Source organism: Acanthaster planci, linkage group LG16, assembly GCF_054643075.1.
Source record: "Acanthaster planci isolate LZ-2023a linkage group LG16, COTS_SCS, whole genome shotgun sequence".
In the NCBI taxonomy this organism is placed as follows: Eukaryota; Metazoa; Echinodermata; class Asteroidea; order Valvatida; family Acanthasteridae; genus Acanthaster; species Acanthaster planci.
In genome coordinates this window covers 7,651,894-7,671,215 of record NC_141792.1, presented here as the reverse complement: position 1 = coordinate 7,671,215, position 19,322 = coordinate 7,651,894, and the positions used below count along the sequence as shown (strand labels likewise).

General features: G+C 47.3%; 1 protein-coding gene across 6 annotated transcripts in view; it reads right to left on the bottom strand.

Moving 5' to 3' along the window:
- LOC110986563 (ATP-dependent chromatin remodeler CHD5-like) overlaps positions 1-19,322 on the bottom strand; it is a 46,696-nt gene that overhangs the window by 14,390 nt on the left and 12,984 nt on the right. For 3 of the 6 annotated variants that reach the window (XM_022248524.2, XM_087147077.1, XM_022248527.2), the window contains exons 13-30: positions 17,627-17,683; positions 14,848-15,039; positions 12,672-12,808; positions 11,772-11,973; positions 11,284-11,405; positions 10,597-10,770; positions 9,583-9,724; positions 8,625-8,756; positions 7,837-7,954; positions 7,191-7,408; positions 6,487-6,631; positions 6,098-6,261; positions 5,507-5,699; positions 3,617-3,706; positions 3,174-3,241; positions 2,629-2,762; positions 1,183-1,327; positions 452-751 (exon numbers count right to left, since the gene is read on the bottom strand). In XM_022248524.2, coding sequence (XP_022104216.2) covers positions 452-751; positions 1,183-1,327; positions 2,629-2,762; positions 3,174-3,241; positions 3,617-3,706; positions 5,507-5,699; positions 6,098-6,261; positions 6,487-6,631; positions 7,191-7,408; positions 7,837-7,954; positions 8,625-8,756; positions 9,583-9,724; positions 10,597-10,770; positions 11,284-11,405; positions 11,772-11,973; positions 12,672-12,808; positions 14,848-15,039; positions 17,627-17,683 — 2,733 coding nt within the window. The remainder of the gene's footprint in view (positions 1-451; positions 752-1,182; positions 1,328-2,628; positions 2,763-3,173; positions 3,242-3,616; positions 3,707-5,506; positions 5,700-6,097; positions 6,262-6,486; positions 6,632-7,190; positions 7,409-7,836; positions 7,955-8,624; positions 8,757-9,582; positions 9,725-10,596; positions 10,771-11,283; positions 11,406-11,771; positions 11,974-12,671; positions 12,809-14,847; positions 15,040-17,626; positions 17,684-19,322) is intronic. The other 3 variants (XM_022248525.2, XM_022248526.2, XM_087147076.1) reach the window with 3 other exon arrangements.

The window sequence follows — 19,322 nt, the reverse complement described above, 5'->3', positions numbered from 1 at the left end:
AGCCCGGCTACGCATAGATAAACCCAAGGACTCCGGTTCCGGAAACTCCAGCAATAAGTGGTAAACAGCGTTCTAGTAATTTAACTCTCTTATGCAAACATTAAATCTGGAAGAAGTTGTACTATCAGACAAAATTTGTTGAGGGACTATTTTAACCAGTTTTAAGCCTCAACCAACATCAAGCAAACTTGGTTATGACTATATAATATATATATATATATATACTCAATATAACTTGACATAGTAGTTCTTTGTTGATGATTGATAAGCTAGCTTCGTTTACCAGTCGCCTGCTTACGGCTGTTGATGGAATTTGTCTGAATACAGGACCAACCAGAATAATGATCCAACTGGTGGTGATTAGCCACTGTAAAAAGTGGAGCCGGAGAACGTGAGTGGAATGTTTGACTATGTGTGATTGTTATGACTGAAGGAACCTCTGTGGTCCTACCTCGGCATCTGGTTTCTCCTTGGTCGCAGCCGCATCTTTCTCCTTCTGTTCCCCGGACCCGGCCTCCGTCTCCTCGGGCTTGGAGTCGACGGTGGTCGCCGGGGAGGGGGCAGCGGCGGCAGGGGACGCGGCAGTGGCCGGGGTGGGGATGGGCGAGTCCGAGCTAGCTGGGGTCGGGGCTGGCGAGGCCGTCCTGGAGGACTTGCGGGAGTCCGACTTGAAGTTGTCCAGGACCGAGCTGGGGTTGGGCACCAGCTCGGGGATGCTGATGCTGCCGTTGATGGGCTCAAACTCCAGCACCTGGCGGGAACCACATCATCAAATTTCAAATAACTGAAAATCACATTATCAATTGTTTGTTACCCCTCAGTGGAAAAATATCATTTGTCATTATGCTCTTCACCGTAAAGCTCCAAATAGTTTCCTGACCAACACAGGAGTACCATTTCAAATTGCTCATGTTCACTCCGAACCAAAGACACACATAAAAACCGGCAGGCACAGAGCAATGCTTCCTTCATAGGTTCTACCATATTGTCAACGCACCTCCCTCTAAACCAGTTGCTGCACCAAGTCCATTTCAAAAATAACTCAGGTTACATTTACTAAAGTTTAATTTGCGAGACCCATCTGAAGTGTTCAAATCTTACCCGAGGGTGAAGAGGTGAGTACCATTTAATAAATTTGAGAATTTCAGGGGCACGCTTCTCCTATTTTGCTTGAGTACTGACCTTTTTACGTATGAGGCTCATGACACCGATGCGGGTCAGCACGTGCTGTCTGGATAGCCCTTCTCGCGGCACCCCATCAGCAAACGTGTCTGCACCGTCCGAACCAGGCTCGCACAGGTGACGCATGAACAGAGCAACGTACGCTCTATACACAGAAAAGTAAGATGGTGGTCAGAAATACATGATTCACGAAGAAAAAGGACGCACACTGAACAGACTCGAGGCAATATGTTACCCCTGCTTGTTCTGCCGAGACACATTCCTACAAACCACTTCAGCCCTTGCGGAGTTTACAGCCATCAGTTTAACCGTTTCAGGTGCTGTTATCTGGTTAATCAGCCGCGATAACCCTCTCTGCCCCTAACAGGTGCCCACTTATACCCTCCTGGGTGGAGAGAGAGGCTAGTGGCTCGCCAGAGGTCACAATGTATGCCCCAACACTTTTGGACGCCTTAAGTGCCTGTGAGGTCATTCATCACAAGAACATCTGTGGAAGTTCCGCTTAATCTGACTAATTTATTTGGTTTTGTGTTATGTTCGTTTACTGTTCACACCCCCTCACTAGTGTCAATATACGAGCACTGAGCATGTGTCTCAGAATAACAAGTATTAACCATTGCCTGCCAGGCGACCCGTTTTCGAGTACATAGGCTTTATATGCACAGCCGGGGAGCCCGGAACTGGGACAAAAGATTTGGGCCTTATAACAAAAGGCCGTGCTCAGCACAAAAGACTGAGCTGCTGGGCATTACCAACATTTTTTTTGCTCTCAATAGTGGAGATAATCCAGCCTTGTTTTGAAATAGTATACCACGGTCCAAGGCATTTAGAGCGAGTGGATTACCACTGGGGACAAAAGCGCTCCACCACCGCAGCGATGAGCCACACAGCACTGCTGCACGCTAATCTGGCCCCTATCGAAAAGAGGTCAGCAGTGCACTGTGCCAGTTTCGGGAACAAAAGAATCTTACGTAACACCGCACAATCTGGGCTCTTTTTCCAAGGCTGCAGGCCTGGCTGAAATATTCAGCAGTCAATGAATTTTTAGCTTTAGAGTAGTACCCAAAGAGTCCTTCATTTTGGTATAAACGGCCATTAAATGAAATGATGAATTTTTGAAGAATTTGAAAACAGAAAATCTTGAAAAGGACCCAGCATCTCGCCTTGCTCAAGAAAAATCCACCCGGCAGCAAATGGTTAACAAGTTACGTCTGATTTCCATAAAAATTGGTGTCAAAATGATTGTAAGATGTTACTGGAAAAACCTTGGCGGCTCTGCACAAACAAAAAACATGCAATGACATGACATCGCAGAAAATGCGGGGAGGTGGAAGCTCTCTGGCTCTATTAGGGTGAAGTCTTTCTGCAATCACAACTGGCCTTTAAAAATGAAAGAAATGTATCAAGTTGGTTTTCCATTTGAGGTCTAAACACTTGTGAACCTACTTGAAGTGTTTCTCCGGTTTGCCGCGGAGATCCCGCACCAACCACTGAGAGTTGTAGGGGTCTTGAGGGGGCATGCCCCAGCGCATGATGGCATTGAGGAATGCCTTGCGTTGCCTGGTGTTGAAACCAAGCACCTGCGGGACGGCGAAAGAAAACGGAAAGCAAAATCACTTGTTTGACAAAATGTGGAACGTAGTCGCTACTTCAACGGTCTGACATTGGAAAAGCTTGTTTCACCTAATACCAAGGGTAAGGGTGTTTCTCTCAGGTTTTCAAGATAACACCGCTCACACGTTCTTGATAGCAGGCTTTAAGGTTTCAAACTCTTTTACCTCTGAAAAGTCTCGCTCATCCTACACAAGAGCAGGATAACTTTTGCCTAAGTTCACAATGAAAATAAATCTGGAGACAAATGCTGCATTGACAAATTCTGAACAAAGGGTTACTACGTGAGCAGCACAGATGGGGAAAGAATAAGAAACTATGTGATTTTTTTCACTTTTCTTTTTTGAGGAGCCAAGACCCTCCAAGCTCCGTGCACCTACCTCGATAGAGCCAGCCACTCTTGCTAGCAGAGGAGGCAGCTTGTCCTTGTCCCTTCGTCTTGGACGGACTGCATAACAAACAAAATTGACAACAGTAAGTTGAGCATGAAAATTTAGTTGGGGGGGGGGACTTTTTTTTTATCCCTTTTCTTTCTCGATGTGAGGCAAACAGTTTTTCGGCACATGATGCTACGAGGTAGCAGTTCTGGACAAAGTACATTAACTTCATCACCGAGACTCTCTCGCTCCCCATTTTTGTTCCAAAAGGCAAACCAGGTGAAAACGGACTGTTTCATGAAGCAGCTGAAAAACCAAAAATTCACTGCTTCCGTCTCATGGTAAATCTTCAGCAGAATTTTTACATTCTAGCTTGTTTGTGTCAACAGTTCGACATCATGCTCTCTCAGTCTGGACCTTTTCGTTGCTCTCAACTCTCAACTTACGTTCTGCCTTCTCGTCGAAGTCCTCGTCGTCCTCTTCGTTGTCCGAGTGCGAGTAGTCGCTGTAGTTATCGCTCATCTTGTTGTCCCAGCCTGTAACAAGTCAGAACACATGCACAGATGAACCGAAGGCAGGCAATGGCCTGACCAAGCTGTCAGTAATTGGAATAAGAAAAAAAACAACCCTGCATCCTCTGGGAGGCATCCCGGCAGGCACGTTGGGAGCCCTGCCAACACCCCGCTGGTGCAGTGAACTGGGGGGGGGATGACCGTCAGATACTCAGTTGACCATAGGTTTCGTTGCATTCACCTGGCACTTCAGAAACAAATCTCTCCAAAAACTGAGAGAGTTTTGTGGAGCACTGCTTTTTGCAACTTGCACGTTTACAGGTTTGAATCCCACGTGAGTCAGTTCTCTTTGCAAAGCCCAAAATTCCACCACGACCGCTGTACAGGTGAAGACTCGTTCTCTATTTTTCCGCCCCCTACTAGCCCCAGCTGTATTGACAAACTTGTCATCAGTGAACTTCCTGCGAGCTTTGCGTTCACATGATGCAAGTGATAAAGCAATTTGTTAGTTGGCCTGAAAAAGTCACTGCTTAAAAAGCGACAGATTCAAGTCCAATCTATGCCATCAATGGAGAGATATAAAGGAAGAACCTTCAATTTCTGGGGAAACCCATCAATCTTTGTTCAACACTGTTTTGCCAAAGCAATAATAATGCACACTCCAATCGGCTCTGCTCAGTGTTAATGTCCACTGCGTCAATGCAGAGGAGGATCTGACAGACAGACACTCATTTAGAACAGAACGTTCTCGTGGACATCCACTGGCATGAAACTCGAGGCTTGTGAGGAGCATTCAAGGAAGAGAGATCGGCAGATGAAACAATGGTTGAATGGACTGGGGACTTTTCCTTCCCCCTACCTCTTCCAATTCAAGAAGGGAAAAGAGCAGGGGGAAGGTAGAGGAGTAGGGGTGATATCTCGTCCCCTCCCTCCCCCAACTCCCGGTCAGGAAAAGGGAGCACTGTGCTATCCCGAGCGGCAAACAAACATTGGAACAGTCGAATTCTGCAGAGGGAAGATCCTCCCTCCTACACGAGTCCCTTTTTCCTGCAATCTTGGCCACCTCAGTCTACACCCAGAGTTGGGCATATGATATTGGTGTTGTAATCTACCTGACTGGACGACACACTGAGACATGACTTACTAGGTTGTCCTTTTCTTTTCTTGGAAAAAGTAATTCAAGTAACAATTTCCAAGCTGTTAGTGTTGGGAACAAAAGTTTTCAGACAATTTAACAGGGCTGAATGGATTTGGGTATTAATGGCGGGTACATATCAATTAAGAATTTGCCAATTTGCATACCTCTGAGGTTTGCAAGGGATGGGTAACTTCACGGTAAGGCAGGCCAAACTCTTTGCACAAATAGCCTTGGTATTAATTCTGTGGACCCACCACCCAGCAAAATGAGGCCAGACAATGTAGATAATCGCTCAGCAAAATAACAGGATACCGGTACAAAATAACTTGTGTGATATTAATGGGCCAGTTAGAGAGGCGACCATTTGTCAACACCTCGTCAATTTTGCCCAGCACCCATTGTACACGTCGTGCACAGGTTACCAGTGAAATCTCTATCAGTGTCGCCATCACTCGAACTTGTCCTGTAGCATTTGAAGCTAGCTTCGCAACTGAAATTTGAGGCCAGCAAGTTAATCAGGCCTGCAGTATTTCAAGCGTGGCAGCTCAACGCCAACTGGGCGATAGTGGTCTACAAACCTGTTGGATCGGGGGCAGTGACGGTTAGTCGGTTTGGATGTGAGGAGGAGAGGGGGGCAATGGGGGCTGTGTGGGTGTTGGGGGGAGATTTGGTCAGCGTGTACATACCCTTCCCTCTCAGCCCACCTGAGTCATCCTGCCCGGCGTCGTTGTAGTTGACCTGCTTGCGGATACGTTTGCCCTTGCCCAGGGTGCGGGCCAGGTCCTCCTGCTGCTGCTCGTAGTGATGACGCAGGAGCTTCTCCCAGTAGGCCGGGTCAGAAGGCTCCAGCTCTTGCTTGATGACCTCCGTCTCCACCTCCTGTTGGCCAAAAGAAAGGAAGACACGCTGGAATTACATCAAGGTCACACATTTGGAGGAGAACTCCTTTTTTCTGCTCCAAAAAAATGGGAAAGAATAATTCAAACTTTAATTTATTACTGCTGAAGATAAGAAACAAAACCTTTTGTCTGGCCAAGCCTTTATTGGGATGCCAAAGTCTGCCGGAGCCCCAACCTAAATGTGGCCAGTGGGGACTTTTTTCTCTACGTCTCCACCGCTCACCAAATGCTATGAAAGAAGCAGCATCGGGCTCACCTAGCGGTGAGACGAGAATTTACATCAGACTCATCAGAAAAAGAAAACGACTGCGGCACGATGTCCATTCCCAATTCTGCCCCCCCGCCCCGGGATTTCCCAGCATCCCAGTCTCCGTTCACCTCTTCTTCCTCTTCCTCTTCCTCCTTGATGACGTAGCTGGCCACCTTGAAGGAGTTGAGGTAGTCGTCGGCCATGTCCTTCTGCTCGATGCCCTCCTTGGTCCGGTCCAGGAGCTCCGAGACTGACCGGTCATCCCAGGTGATCGTGCCCTCATTGCCCTCGTCTTGGCAAAAAAAAAATGGTACACAACAGAATGCTTACCTACTCGACAAACTGATTAAGTAGTAATTTTCTGGGAGCATGTTTCAAGTAATAAATGACGGGCTGTGACTTGGACAAACACAGGCGTCTGTTGGAAGTGACTGCAGCCATAAGCAAGTGACTTTCCATAGGCTGGCATGTTATTTCCAGCCGTAGCCGTGACTTTCAAATGTGGCCGGGCTCTTACCTTGGTTGCCTTCGTCCTTGAACAGCTCGTCGGTGCCAAACTTCAGGATGTCGTCCAGCTCCTTCTTGGACATGGCACCCTTGGCGGCCGAACCCAGGCCAGGCCGAACAACCAAGTGGGTCAGCATCATCTTCTTCTTGGCCACCTGGGGGGTGGGGGGAAGGGGGTATGGATTATTAAAGTCGAGCTGACCCGCTATCCATCACGGTCTAAAGCAGCTGAACTTTGACTCAAACCGGCAGGCATTAATTTGAAATGCAAGTTCCAAACAGGTGAGATCCATTCTCATCATGAAGGTGTGACTCATGAGTCACACCTGCTGTCAGTCCATGTCAGGTGGAGTGGCTCGTTCTTGAACCAAACTATTTCTGCTTTCTCATGACAGTAGATATATTGGCCGGCCAAAACTCATAATTGACCGAATTACCAAAAAAGAGAGGCCATTTCTTTTTCAGTATTTTTTGAGGCAGTTTGCACTTGAAAGAGCCAAGTAAATCATTTGATTTGATGTATCAATAAGTTCAACATCGTGGTGGAAATTAATGTTATGTGGATTCAACGAGTTGCAGGTCCCTTCTAATTTTCAGTGGAAGAGTAAACGCCTTTTATAAATAACTCATTTCGTTAGGACGTGGTACAAGTAAAACTTCACACCGACAAATAAGACGCCATTTTTCCAGACGAGTCGCCGGCAAGTTACCAACCTGCGTGATCCTCTCCTCCACGGAGAACCGCGTCACAAAGCGGTAGATCATGACCTTGTTGGCCTGGCCGATGCGGTGGGCGCGGCTGAAGGCCTGGATGTCGTTGTGGGGGTTCCAGTCCGAATCGAAGATGACCACTGTGTCGGCGGTGGCCAGGTTGATGCCCAGCCCTCCAGCCCGGGTGGACAGGAGGAACACAAACTGCTCCGCACCAGGAGCTGAGAAGAGGAAATAAAAAACGGGGAGGGGAGACGTTAGAAACTTGAGGTGACTTAAGCTCAATGATCAAGCACTGAGTTTATAACCCTGAGGTTTTCATCTTCAATATCTCTGACCACTCAAAACTCTGTCCGTGGTACAAATATCAATATCAGTTGAGTATTGAAATGATTCCTTTCTTATGACCACTAAATTCCGAATGTTTACTGTGGCAGAGTGCCATTTTAATCCAATAAAGTATTTCAACTGAACATGCTTATCAGGCAATTGCTGATCAGGGGTCACTCTAGAGTGACATGGACATTTCAGTCGTCATACAAAATGCTCAGATGTTTATAAACATATGTAATACAGAAGCCTCTGTACTTCATTTTTGATTTAAATAAAACCGTGCCAGTAATTATGGTAGGTTTCCTTTTTCTCTTACCGTTGAATCTATCTATAGCCTCTTGACGCAGGCTACCGGTGACGCCACCATCAATGCGCTCATATTTGTAGCCGGTGCCCTCTAGGAAGTCCTCCAGAATGTCCAACATTTTTGTCATCTGTTTTGCAACCAATCAATCGACAGGGTAAAGCCCAATGCCAAAAGTTACAATGATCAATTATTTACTTCTCCCGATAAATACTACCACAAAATATTTCCATCTCAAGCTCTGTTCTTGATAAAAGGAGACAACTTGAGCGAGGCACTGAATCACTGTCCAAGACTCGAAAAGTCTTGGGAAAACTCCAAACTCTAACGCCCAAGACTTGCATTATGCACCCTCCCCCAACAAAGAAAACTTGAGATTGAGGCCTGAGATTGGCAGTGGCACTGCGACCCAGAGTTGAGATCCAAAAATAAACAATTCAAACCCTGCCAGAAAAAAAAAAGAAATCTATGAATTTGACGATGGTCCGAAACTATTATTATGCAGTAAAATGACTTCTCAGGTTGGGGGAGGGGGTAGAGACATAGACTGGGCCCATTAACCACTTCGCTCCGGGAGACGGCGGGAGACGGCGGGAGACGGGGAGAGCCGCGGCTTTGTGTGAGGATTAGTGCATACCACACATACAGTCTATTCACCATGCAGCTGCCAGTTCAATGGGGCCTGCTGATGGACATAACTTTGCATACTGGGCATACCACAGCCCAGCAGTCACGGTCAAAAGATTCCCGGCGTGAAGGGGTTAATGGTCGTGGACTCCCTCCAGTCGGGCGCTACTCACCTGGGAGAAGATCAGTACTCGGTGGTTCTCCTGCTTGAGTTTTTCCAGCATCTTCTCCAGCAGCATGAGCTTGCCGCAGGATTTGACCAGTGCCCGGGGCTCAAAGGCGCCGTTGGCCATGCGCGGTGCCTCCTGCAACACACAATGGGGAAAAAAAAAGACACCGCCGTGGATTAGCAATTTCATACTGTATCTCTCCACTGGTCAAAATGGCCCAGTTGCTTTTCCCTGGACACTGTACTTCTGGTATTAAGCTTTAGTTTGAATCCAGCTTAACCACTTGCTGCCGGGGGGCCCGTAGGCTTTATACACGGAACCGGGGAACCTGAAATGGGACAAAGGGAACTGGGCATTACCAACAATTTTTTCACTCTCAATAGTGGAAATGATCCAGCCTTGTTTTGAAACAGTATACCACAGTTTGGGAGCATTTAGAACGAGCGGATTACTACCGGGGACAAAAGCGCTCCACCTCAGCAGCAACGAGCCACACAGAACTGCTGCACGCTAATCTGGCCACTGTAGAAAAGAGGTCAGCAGTGCACTGTGCCAGGTTGGTGAACAAAAGAAAGTTACATGACACCGCACAATCTGGGCTCTTTTTACAAGGCTGCAGGCTTGGCTGAAATACTCGGGCGTCAATAGATTGTCTGTCACACTAGAGTGGCCACCAGACAGTAATTCATGTGGGTGTAAACGTCCATTAATTGAAATGATGAATTTTTGAAGAATTTTGAAAACTGAACATCTTGGAAAAGTCCCGCTTACGTGCACCGCATTTTTCAAACCACCCGGCAGCTAGTGGTGATTAAACCCACTGTGCCTCTTCCATTTATTTGTTCCAAGAGGAACAAAATATTCCTGCCTTGTCACATGCATTCCAAACCAGTCACTTTTATGAGGCACTGGGCAACGTGGTTTTTCTCTGTTTTTCACAAAAATGTGACCACTGCCTTACCATTGCAGCCGTGGGAAACAGGTACGGGTGGTTGGCGCACTTCTTCAAGTCCATCATGACATTGAGAAGGGAGACGTGGTTGCCTCCGCCCTTGGCGTTCAGGGCCTCAAAGTTCCTGGTCAGAATGTACTTGTAGTATTTCCTGCGACGATTAAGTATGCGTAAAAAAAAAAGGGGGGGGAGGGGAGGTTGGTTCTGTGTTAATCTCACTCCTTCATTCTCAAATGGTACCGGCGTGCCCGATGCTATTTGTGCACATATTATGCGATCACAGATATAATAGGAGTCCTTGAATATGCCGAATTTAACTGATGTCTAGGATGGGAAGTTATCTTATGGACATCAAAAAACCCACTTGTGACCTGTCGTGACAAAATGGGAGTGAAGCTGCATCCCTCTCTTTCCTATTTTGAGGGTTTAAAGTCAAATTGAAGTGGAGGTCAAATTTGGGTTTTGTAATAGTTGGAAAGAGAAACCTATCTCTCACTAAATTCCAAATATTTTGCAGGATCATATATTTAAAAGTGTCATTTTCTCAGCAATTCTGATGATAGCATTATTCATGTGTAGTCAGAAATGTCGAAACAATGTGGGAACAAAGACGGAAAGCTACCAGAATAGTGTCACATTGTCACCTTATACTTTTACCCTTAGTTTTCCTTGTGCATGCCATGGGACAGCTCTTCTGCTACTGAATTCAAATATACCGATATCTCAATGAAAATTTTGACGTTCAGCTCATTTTGTGGTGACAGGTCAAATTTCTGCACAAACAGAACATCCGCAAATAAATCTGGAGTACTGGTCTTTCATGATCAGTCACATCTTTTAAAAAGAAAAAGTAGGCTATCACCGATTTTCAAGGATGACCTCAGACAATGCATGAGCTCTGATAAAATAAGGTCATAGAGAGAAGGGTGTGAGGATGCCAGAGAGGAAGGTGTGCAGAAACAAAGAGGTGCGAGGACACTGAGATGATGGCATGAGGACACTAGAGAAGGATTGAGGACATACTTTTGCATGGGGCTGAGGTCCACCCGCACGATGAACTCGCTCTTGGAGGGGATGCCCTTCAAGACGTCTGCCTTCAGACGACGCAGCATGTGAGGACCCAGCAAGTCATGCAGCTTCTTGATCTGGTCCTCCTTGGAGATGTCCTCAAACTCGTCCAGGAACACTTGCAGATTGCTGTGGAAGGGACACAAACGTTTCCGATAAACTCCGAGTATCAGCAACGGTAAAAATCAGGCCTGTGAACTGCTACTAGCAAGGACACATTAACTGCATTCCACCAAAAAAAAAGCTTGTGACATTGTAACAGTGAAGAGATTTCAAGGTCCTAGCCAGTGTTGTAGTCGAGACCACTTAAGACCTTCACAAGACCACACAAGACCAGCACAAGATGAACACAAGACCTCCAGTCTAAAATGAAGTTACAAGCTATCCAAATGAACTACAACAAAAGCATTCATTTGTCATTGTTCACCCTATTACTTGTGACTGGTCTTGTGGCTGGTCTAGTGTCTGGTCTTGTGATGGTCTCAACTACAACGCTGGTCCAAGCTGCTCAAGAAGGCAACAAGTGACCAAAACTCCACTACTGACCATTAACAGGAATGGCCATCTGTTATAACTGCTCATGTGCACCAGGGGCAATACCATACTTTTACCAATACGAACTGCTTCAAGAGTGAAACTCACGAGAATTCATCTGAGCTCATGAAGTTGAGCAAGTGGAACAGCTCCTCTAGGTTGTTTTGTAGCGGGGTACCAGTCAACAGCAGCTTGTGGCCGATGGAATACTGCGACAAGATCCTGAAGAACTGGATTGAGCAAACGAGATGTGGAATACAGTTAGTTCTGGGCTTGACCTCCACAAAGCTGCAAAAAATGTGCTAAGCCATTAAGTTCTGCTCTGCAGTATTCTGACCGATCCTAGCCGCGATTTCAGACTGGCATGTGTGCACAGGAATCCAAGATGGCTTCCAACTCTGTGATGTGTAGTGTGGCATGGGAAAGGATTACATGGCTAACTGCCAATGTGCACAGTGGGCAAGGCTTGCTGAATTGGTTTATGCAAAGGCCGGCATCATCTGAAGCAACCTCTGGCAAACTTCCGCTTTTTGCATCTGCTCATGCAGTGTCACACTCACATCGGTTTGGGGTCGAAGGTCATTCTGCATTTTTACCTTGGACTGGTTGTTCTTGAGTCGGTGAGCCTCGTCCACCACCAGGACCTCCCAGTCTACCGACTGCAGGGTGGTGTTATCGATGGTGACCAGCTCATAAGACGTCAGCAGAACGTGGAACTTCACCACGCTGTCCTTCTTCATCCGGTAGGCCTTCTTGCCTCCGCGCACGGCATCCTCCTCAAAGGAGAACTCGTGCTCTCTGCAGAAAGACAAGTTCCAAGACAGCATTAAGTTAGGTTTGGCTCTGTAACGAGGCCCCAATGAATTGCAGCACCAAATGGCCAAGTAACCACTGACTCGGTAGAAACTGCAGAAGAGGCATGTTACTGTAGACCGCTTATGTGTGTTTCACAGTGCAACAGCACAGTAAGGAGCACTGGTCTCTTGCAAAAAAAAAAGTTTTGTACACATTCAATTGAAAACTGGTTGCATGCACAGTGCCATTTCTTACAAGTCAGCCAGTGCACACCTGGCTTCCTTCAATGGGTCCTCTGAAAGGACAAAACTGTGCCATTTTTACAGTGGAGAGATTCCTTCTTCATTTCAACCTGATCAGAAGCTACCTGAAGTCACCCCAAATCCACTGTAACCCTTGAATTCTTACACTTCAACTGAACTTGGGCACTGCGCACTTCGTGAAATAAAGTGGCAAGGACCTACTATCTAAAATGCTGCAAACACAGTGACTGAATGCTGGTGGGTTTGTAGCAGTTGCGGCCTGCTGAAGTTCCTGCGCCACTTGGGCTGTGAGCACAGTCCTATTCAGGGGTACAGTCATCTCACAGAAATTCCTTCATTTGACTCTTCGGGGAGGGGGGGGGAAGCTGATGGCTATTAAGATGATTTGGCAACTTTGTCTGAGGACAAACTATACTGACTAGAAGAATGCTCTCATACCTAATAGTGGCTCGGCTGTCCTTGTCACCGCAGTAGGTGACCACGTAGAAGTCTGGCGCCCAGAATTCAAACTCCCTCTCCCAGTTGACAATGGTGGACAAGGGGGCGCTGATCAGGAAGGGGCCCTTGCTCAAGCCCTACATTGACAGAAAAAAAATCTGTACCTTACTTTCACTCCCGTCACTCTTCACAGCAAACAGAAACAACCCATCAGGCTTTTAAAGAACATTTCTATCAGATCCTGATCCTCTGACACTGGGTTTCCTCAACCCCAACCCGTCGATGATCATGGGAGGCCCTCCCCCCATATGCATGTTTGCTCCATGTACCTAGCGTGGACACTCCTTTGTTCTCCTATGGTTACAAAAATTGGGCGGAAAATGCTCTTTTTCCTCCCACTACGTCAACTCCTTTAAGTTGGACGAACTATTTTCTGGACCTTTCCTCTTCATTTTGCCAAAGATAACCCTGACCTCAGACTGCCTCCGAAGCTGTTTTTCAGAGAGGGAAAAAAATGCTGTGTGGACATGTGCAAGTCCACACAACGTCTTGTAACCCTACATTACGTGGACTTCTTTCATTTGGAGGCCTTCACTCCGTATGGCATGCCTGTTCGCACAAACACACCAAACTTTCCACTGAAGGTTGGATATCACTCAAAACAATCCGAGCCCTCTGTCTCTCCCCGCCCCCCCCAACCCATCTACCAACCTCCCCCCAACCCATCTACCAACCTCCTCCCAACCCATCTACCAACCTCCCCCCAACCCATCTACCAACCTCCCCCCAACCCATCTACCAACCTCCCCCCAACCCATCTACCAACCTCCCCCCAACCCATCTACCAACCCCCCCCAACCCATCTACCAACCTCCCCCCAACCCATCTACCAACCTCCCCCCAACCCATCTACCAACCTCCCCCCAACCCATCTACCAACCTCCCCCCAACCCATCTACCAACCTCCCCCCAACCCATCTACCAACCTCCCCCAACCCATCTACCAACCTCCCCCCAACCCATCTACCAACCTCCCCCCAACCCATCTACCAACCTCCCCCAACCCATCTACCAACCTCCCCCCAACCCATCTACCAACCTCCCCCCAACCCATCTACCAACCTCCCCCAACCCATCTACCAACCTCCCCCCAACCCATCTACCAACCTCCTCCCAACCCATCTACCAACCTCCCCCCAACCCATCTACCAACCTCCCCCCAACCCATCTACCAACCTCCCCCCAACCCATCTACCAACCTCCCCCCAACCCATCTACCAACCTCCCCCCAACCCATCTACCAACCTCCCCCCAACCCATCTACCAACCTCCCCCCAACCCATCTACCAACCTCCCCCCAACCCATCTACCAACCTCCCCCAACCCATCTACCAACCTCCCCCCAACCCATCTACCAACCTCCTCCCAACCCATCTACCAACCTCCCCCCAACCCATCTACCAACCTCCCCCCAACCCATCTACCAACCTCCCCCCAACCCATCTACCAACCTCCCCCCAACCCATCTACCAACCTCCCCCCAACCCATCTACCAACCTCCCCCCAACCCATCTACCAACCTCCCCCCAACCCATCTACCAACCTCCCCCCAACCCATCTACCAACCTCCCCCCAACCCATCTACCAACCTCCCCCCAACCCATCTACCAACCCCCCCCAACCCATCTACCAACCTCCCCCCAACCCATCTACCAACCTCCCCCCAACCCATCTACCAACCTCCCCCCAACCCATCTACCAACCTCCCCCCAACCCATCTACCAACCTCCCCCCAACCCATCTACCAACCTCCCCCCAACCCATCTACCAACCTCCCCCCAACCCATCTACCAACCTCCCCCCAACCCATCTACCAACCTCCCCCCAACCCATCTACCAACCTCCCCCCAACCCATCTACCAACCTCCCCCCAACCCATCTACCAACCTCCCCCAACCCATCTACCAACCTCCCCCCAACCCATCTACCAACCTCCTCCCAACCCATCTACCAACCTCCCCCCAACCCATCTACCAACCTCCCCCCAACCCATCTACCAACCTCCCCCCAACCCATCTACCAACCTCCCCCCAACCCATCTACCAACCTCCCCCCAACCCATCTACCAACCTCCCCCCAACCCATCTACCAACCTCCTCCCAACCCATCTACCAACCTCCTTGTACAGCGAGTACAGGAAGGCGATGGTCTGGATGGTCTTGCCCAGCCCCATCTCGTCAGCCAGGATGCAGCTGATGCGGTGAGCCCACGAGTAGCGCAGCCAGTTCAGCCCTTCCAGCTGGTAGTCGTGGAGGTTGCCTCCGCAGGCCGAGATGAAGGCCGGCTGCTCCTCGTACTTTTTCTTCGGCTGTCAGGGGGCAAAGAAAAATACTTAAAAATCAGGACATTAGATCCACAACAATTTTTTTTGGGCGGGGGTCTAAGCTGCTGGCGTTGTACCCCGACACTGTATTTCCAAGCATGTTAGGAATGTATCATCCAAATGACATATTATGGGAGATTCAGAATTCTTTCAAGGGTCTATCACCTGAATATTAAATCACATCTGTTTTTCACACCTTTTTTGTTACTCGCGATTCGTGACTCGGTCTCTTTTCTTTTTTAAAGAGGTACCTTGAGACGAGGACACAGTTAAACTTGAGTTTAATCTCACAGAGGTGCACTGTGGGAAACACTGAATAGCAAATTGGATGAGTGAAATTCAGCCAGTCATTTTTGGCTGGTAACCCGTTCCCTGGTGAAGCTTTTTTTTCTGATTAGAGCAACAAAGACAGGTGTAATGCCTGAACCAAGTGTCTGGGCACAAACTACAAGTTTGGGCGTGATGGCCGTCTTGGGAAATCTAATCTAATCTCATTTTTGAGTGTTATGGTTCTGGAAAAATCCGGTTGTTTCAACTTCACGTTTCAAACAGTGTCCTCCGCCCGTCGACGTCAAGTTCAAATAGCTGGCTCTTCTCAGCACCAAATAATTGAAAAAAAAAAAGAGATTCATTTCCTTAGTGGTACCGAAACCCTTTCATACTTTGTTCATGTCCACCGTGCAAACCTACTAGTTTAACCCTAACACTCCTCAGTCCTCCAACAGGTGAAGGATTGAGGAGTGTTAGGGTTAAGATTGCAACTTGTGTTGTTAAGATGAGTGGAAGGAAGGTCAGCAGGAAGAGTGTCATCAAGTGTTGGTGTGTTTCGCTGGAGTTGGGCCAAGGTTGGTCAACCAAAACAGCCCAAGTCATTGCCAGCGTTAAATCAGAAGGTGCTCATCATGACCCGTAATAACCCAGCAACCAACCCAGCAAATTTAACGATTTACAAAGGAATTCTTCATTGACTACTCTAATCATTCACTACTTCTTAGGACCTTCTTAGCAATTTTTAAAAAAAAATCAGTCACGTCATGGTGTTCTACAAAAACAACAAAAGATCATGCAAAGGATGATCAACACAACTACATACAAATTAATAACCCATGTCAGAACTGAACAAACCAGCCACAGAATGGTTCACAGACAGGCTGACAATATCTGCTCACTGTACAGAGATCTTTCTCAACGTAAATAATGCTTTCAGGCAAAGCGGCTTCGATCCTCAAGGGCCAAAACGGAAATAACGGCAGCACACGCTGATGCACATGACAGTCTACTGACTAAACAACTACAAACATTACTCATTCACATGACACATTCTCCATTCTGGAATGAAACATTATTTGGTCGGTTACTTCCATGCAAAAGAGGCGGACACACATATCTACGGAACAATTTTGTCATGAAATACTGTTCAACAGAAAAGTCATTACTCAGTTGTGGCTGAATTACAACGGAAGCAAACAAAAACAACCCTTTCTGCAGTTGCAAGGTGGGGCTCGAAAATCATGACAATTTTTTTCAAAGGAGGTCTTTTTTTTTTCCAAAAGTCAACCTAAAATGATAAGGCAATCAAATGGACACAATGGATGACTTCTGCTATCAAAGAGAAGGTGCTTAAGAATGCGAACTGTTAAAAAAAAAAAGGAATTTTAGTGGAAGAAAATGGCGGTTAAATTGATTTTTTCCCCTTGATTTTGTGTCTCTGTTTTGCTGGGCTCAAGGCAGTGTTCACAATTTCTCCCACCATTCTGGGAGGAAATACACAGAACGAGATCAGACTTGAGAAAGTTCTTTGGCCATGCAGAAAATTAAAACTCGGAGAGCAAAGGCACAAGCTGCATGAGGCTGACAGGAACTATGGAGCACTGGACAGGGATTACGCTGAGGGAAGGGGGGTCTGAGTCATGTATGATGTCACAATGACGACTGGAACGGGGAAGAACTGCAACTTTGAGGGGACAGCTGGAGGAATTTTCTCTCCTCTAAGGCTCTTACAGAGAGGACAATGTTTACCTCAATTGAAGTTTTTTTAAATGAAGACACAAAACAAGAAATGAAACGGCAAAAGACTTAGGATTTGGAAGTCAGATTGGTGAGAGTAACCTCTTATGCCTTAAGACTACAAAAAATGGGGTTTTGTTATTTGGATTTGGTAAGAATTGCTGTGGTAATTCTGGGGCTGATCGGGGGATCATCTCTTCTTGCAAATAAACCCAGCCATCAGCAGAACTGAGTGATCTCTGTTTTTTGAAGAGATCCTGTCTCTCAAAACAAAGCAAGAGCGTTTCAGAAATTGAAAGGAACAAGGAAGTTGTAGCTTCCCCATGGCATGCAACACGGTTCTGTTATAATGTCAATAAACTGAATGAGGGGAAGGAGACGAGGGAAGGGGGTTTAATAGGAAACTAAAAATACAGAAAATAAAAAATACAGGCGTCTACGATGCTGGGATTGCTATTTTGCGAGCATCTGGGGAGGTCTGTTCTGTTTGGTTTGTTTTGGGAGGGAGGGGGGGGTTCTCGGCATGACATCCAGGCAAGAAAAGGGTTGGTTTCCTTGAACTCACGTCCATCTTAATCTCTTCTCTGTCCTCCTCGTCTTCCTCGTCCCGCCTCCGCTTGCCCTTAAGGTGGGTGGATGGGAGGGGGGGGAGTTTGGATGAGGGACAATTTAAATGGCGTTATATACACCGGGGGGGGGCCACCCATGCTGCCAAAAACTGCAAAAATCTGACAGAGCAAATGGTGTAGTATCACCTACAGAAATTTGCAGGGTGAATTTGGGCCGTTCTTTTAGGGCAAAGCATGAGTGTGACTATTTAAAAGAATTGGCAAAAGTGTGAACTGATTCAGACAACAGTTATTTGTCCGGCAGGACCTTCAGTGCCAAGTCGGTGGGGTTTGAATCGGGTGAAATTCTTGGAAAGTCTAGCTGAAGCCCTATTCACTCTGAACTTTACTGCCGACCGACGCAAAACCAGATTTTACATAATGTAAAGGACCAATCCCTTAAGCCTTACCCCATTGCCTTCTAGCCCATCACAGTTGTGATTTTATCTGTCCAACGTGTGCGTACAAAAGTCAGACATGCATGCACGCGCAGGGTGGCATTGGAGAAGAGCATGTGATAAGTGCTCGCATGCACAGTGGGCGGGGCTTACTGGATCGGTCTATAGTTAGCACGCCTGCCGCGCACTATGCAGAGTGGGAACTGAACTGCGGCTCCAGCAGATGCTCAAGAAGCAACATTGTTCCAAGGGTGCATTCCAGCATGTCTGGGGTTACGTGAACACCCACAGCTTTGCAGCCCACAAAAACCCTGTAAAGTGATCTTCCAAAAACGGGGGCAAAATTTAAGCCCAAACCCAAGGATTGAGAGATTACTCCTTTTTAAGGTAAAGAGGTTTGTGGTAGCACCATGCAGGATATCTGACGAGCCTCCTCACAACGGACAAAGCATGCTGTCTGAAACGTTGAGTACCCCATGCTGTCTGAAACGTTGAGTACCCCATGCTGTCTGAAACCTTGAATACCACGCGGTTCTTTTCAGAAATACACATACTCGGAGAGAGATAACCTTGCATGGTGCTACTGCAGACCTACTTGCCAACTTCACCACAGAAACCTTCAAAACAGAAATGATTCCTGATCTTGACGTTACCGAACCGCAAAACATCATACGTACACACCCTGTGTGGACATTCCTTTGCTCTCCTGTGGTTAAGGTAACTCAGGGAAAACGCTCCTTTTCTCCCACTAGGATAACGATTTCAAGCTTTAAATGCGTCGATGTTTGATGACGATTTCCTGAACTGCTCGTCTTCATTTGCTGCGAGTAACCCTGACCACAAAATCCCCCTGAAGCTGTTTTTCAAAGAGGGGGAAACATTGTGTGTACGTGTGCGAGTCCACGCAATGCCATCGCACCCTACATTATGTGGACTCCTCTTTTGTGCAGAGGTCCACACTATGTATGCCATGCCTACACCCATATTTTTACGGGATTCATATTGTTTGAATGATCCTTGATCCACTTACAGCCGGCCAATCCCTACTTACCCCGGGGCAAAGACAGGGCTAGGACTGCACCTAGAGGACAATTAAATTCCATGACTTTTCCAGGACCAAATTATGAAAATCCATGACCCAATAATGCAATTCCTTAGACTAGTCAGACTTTTAAAGTTGCAAATAAAATCACGCATTTCATCACTTATTTCTCATAACAGAAATCGCACACAGTGTTTGAAATATTCCATGACT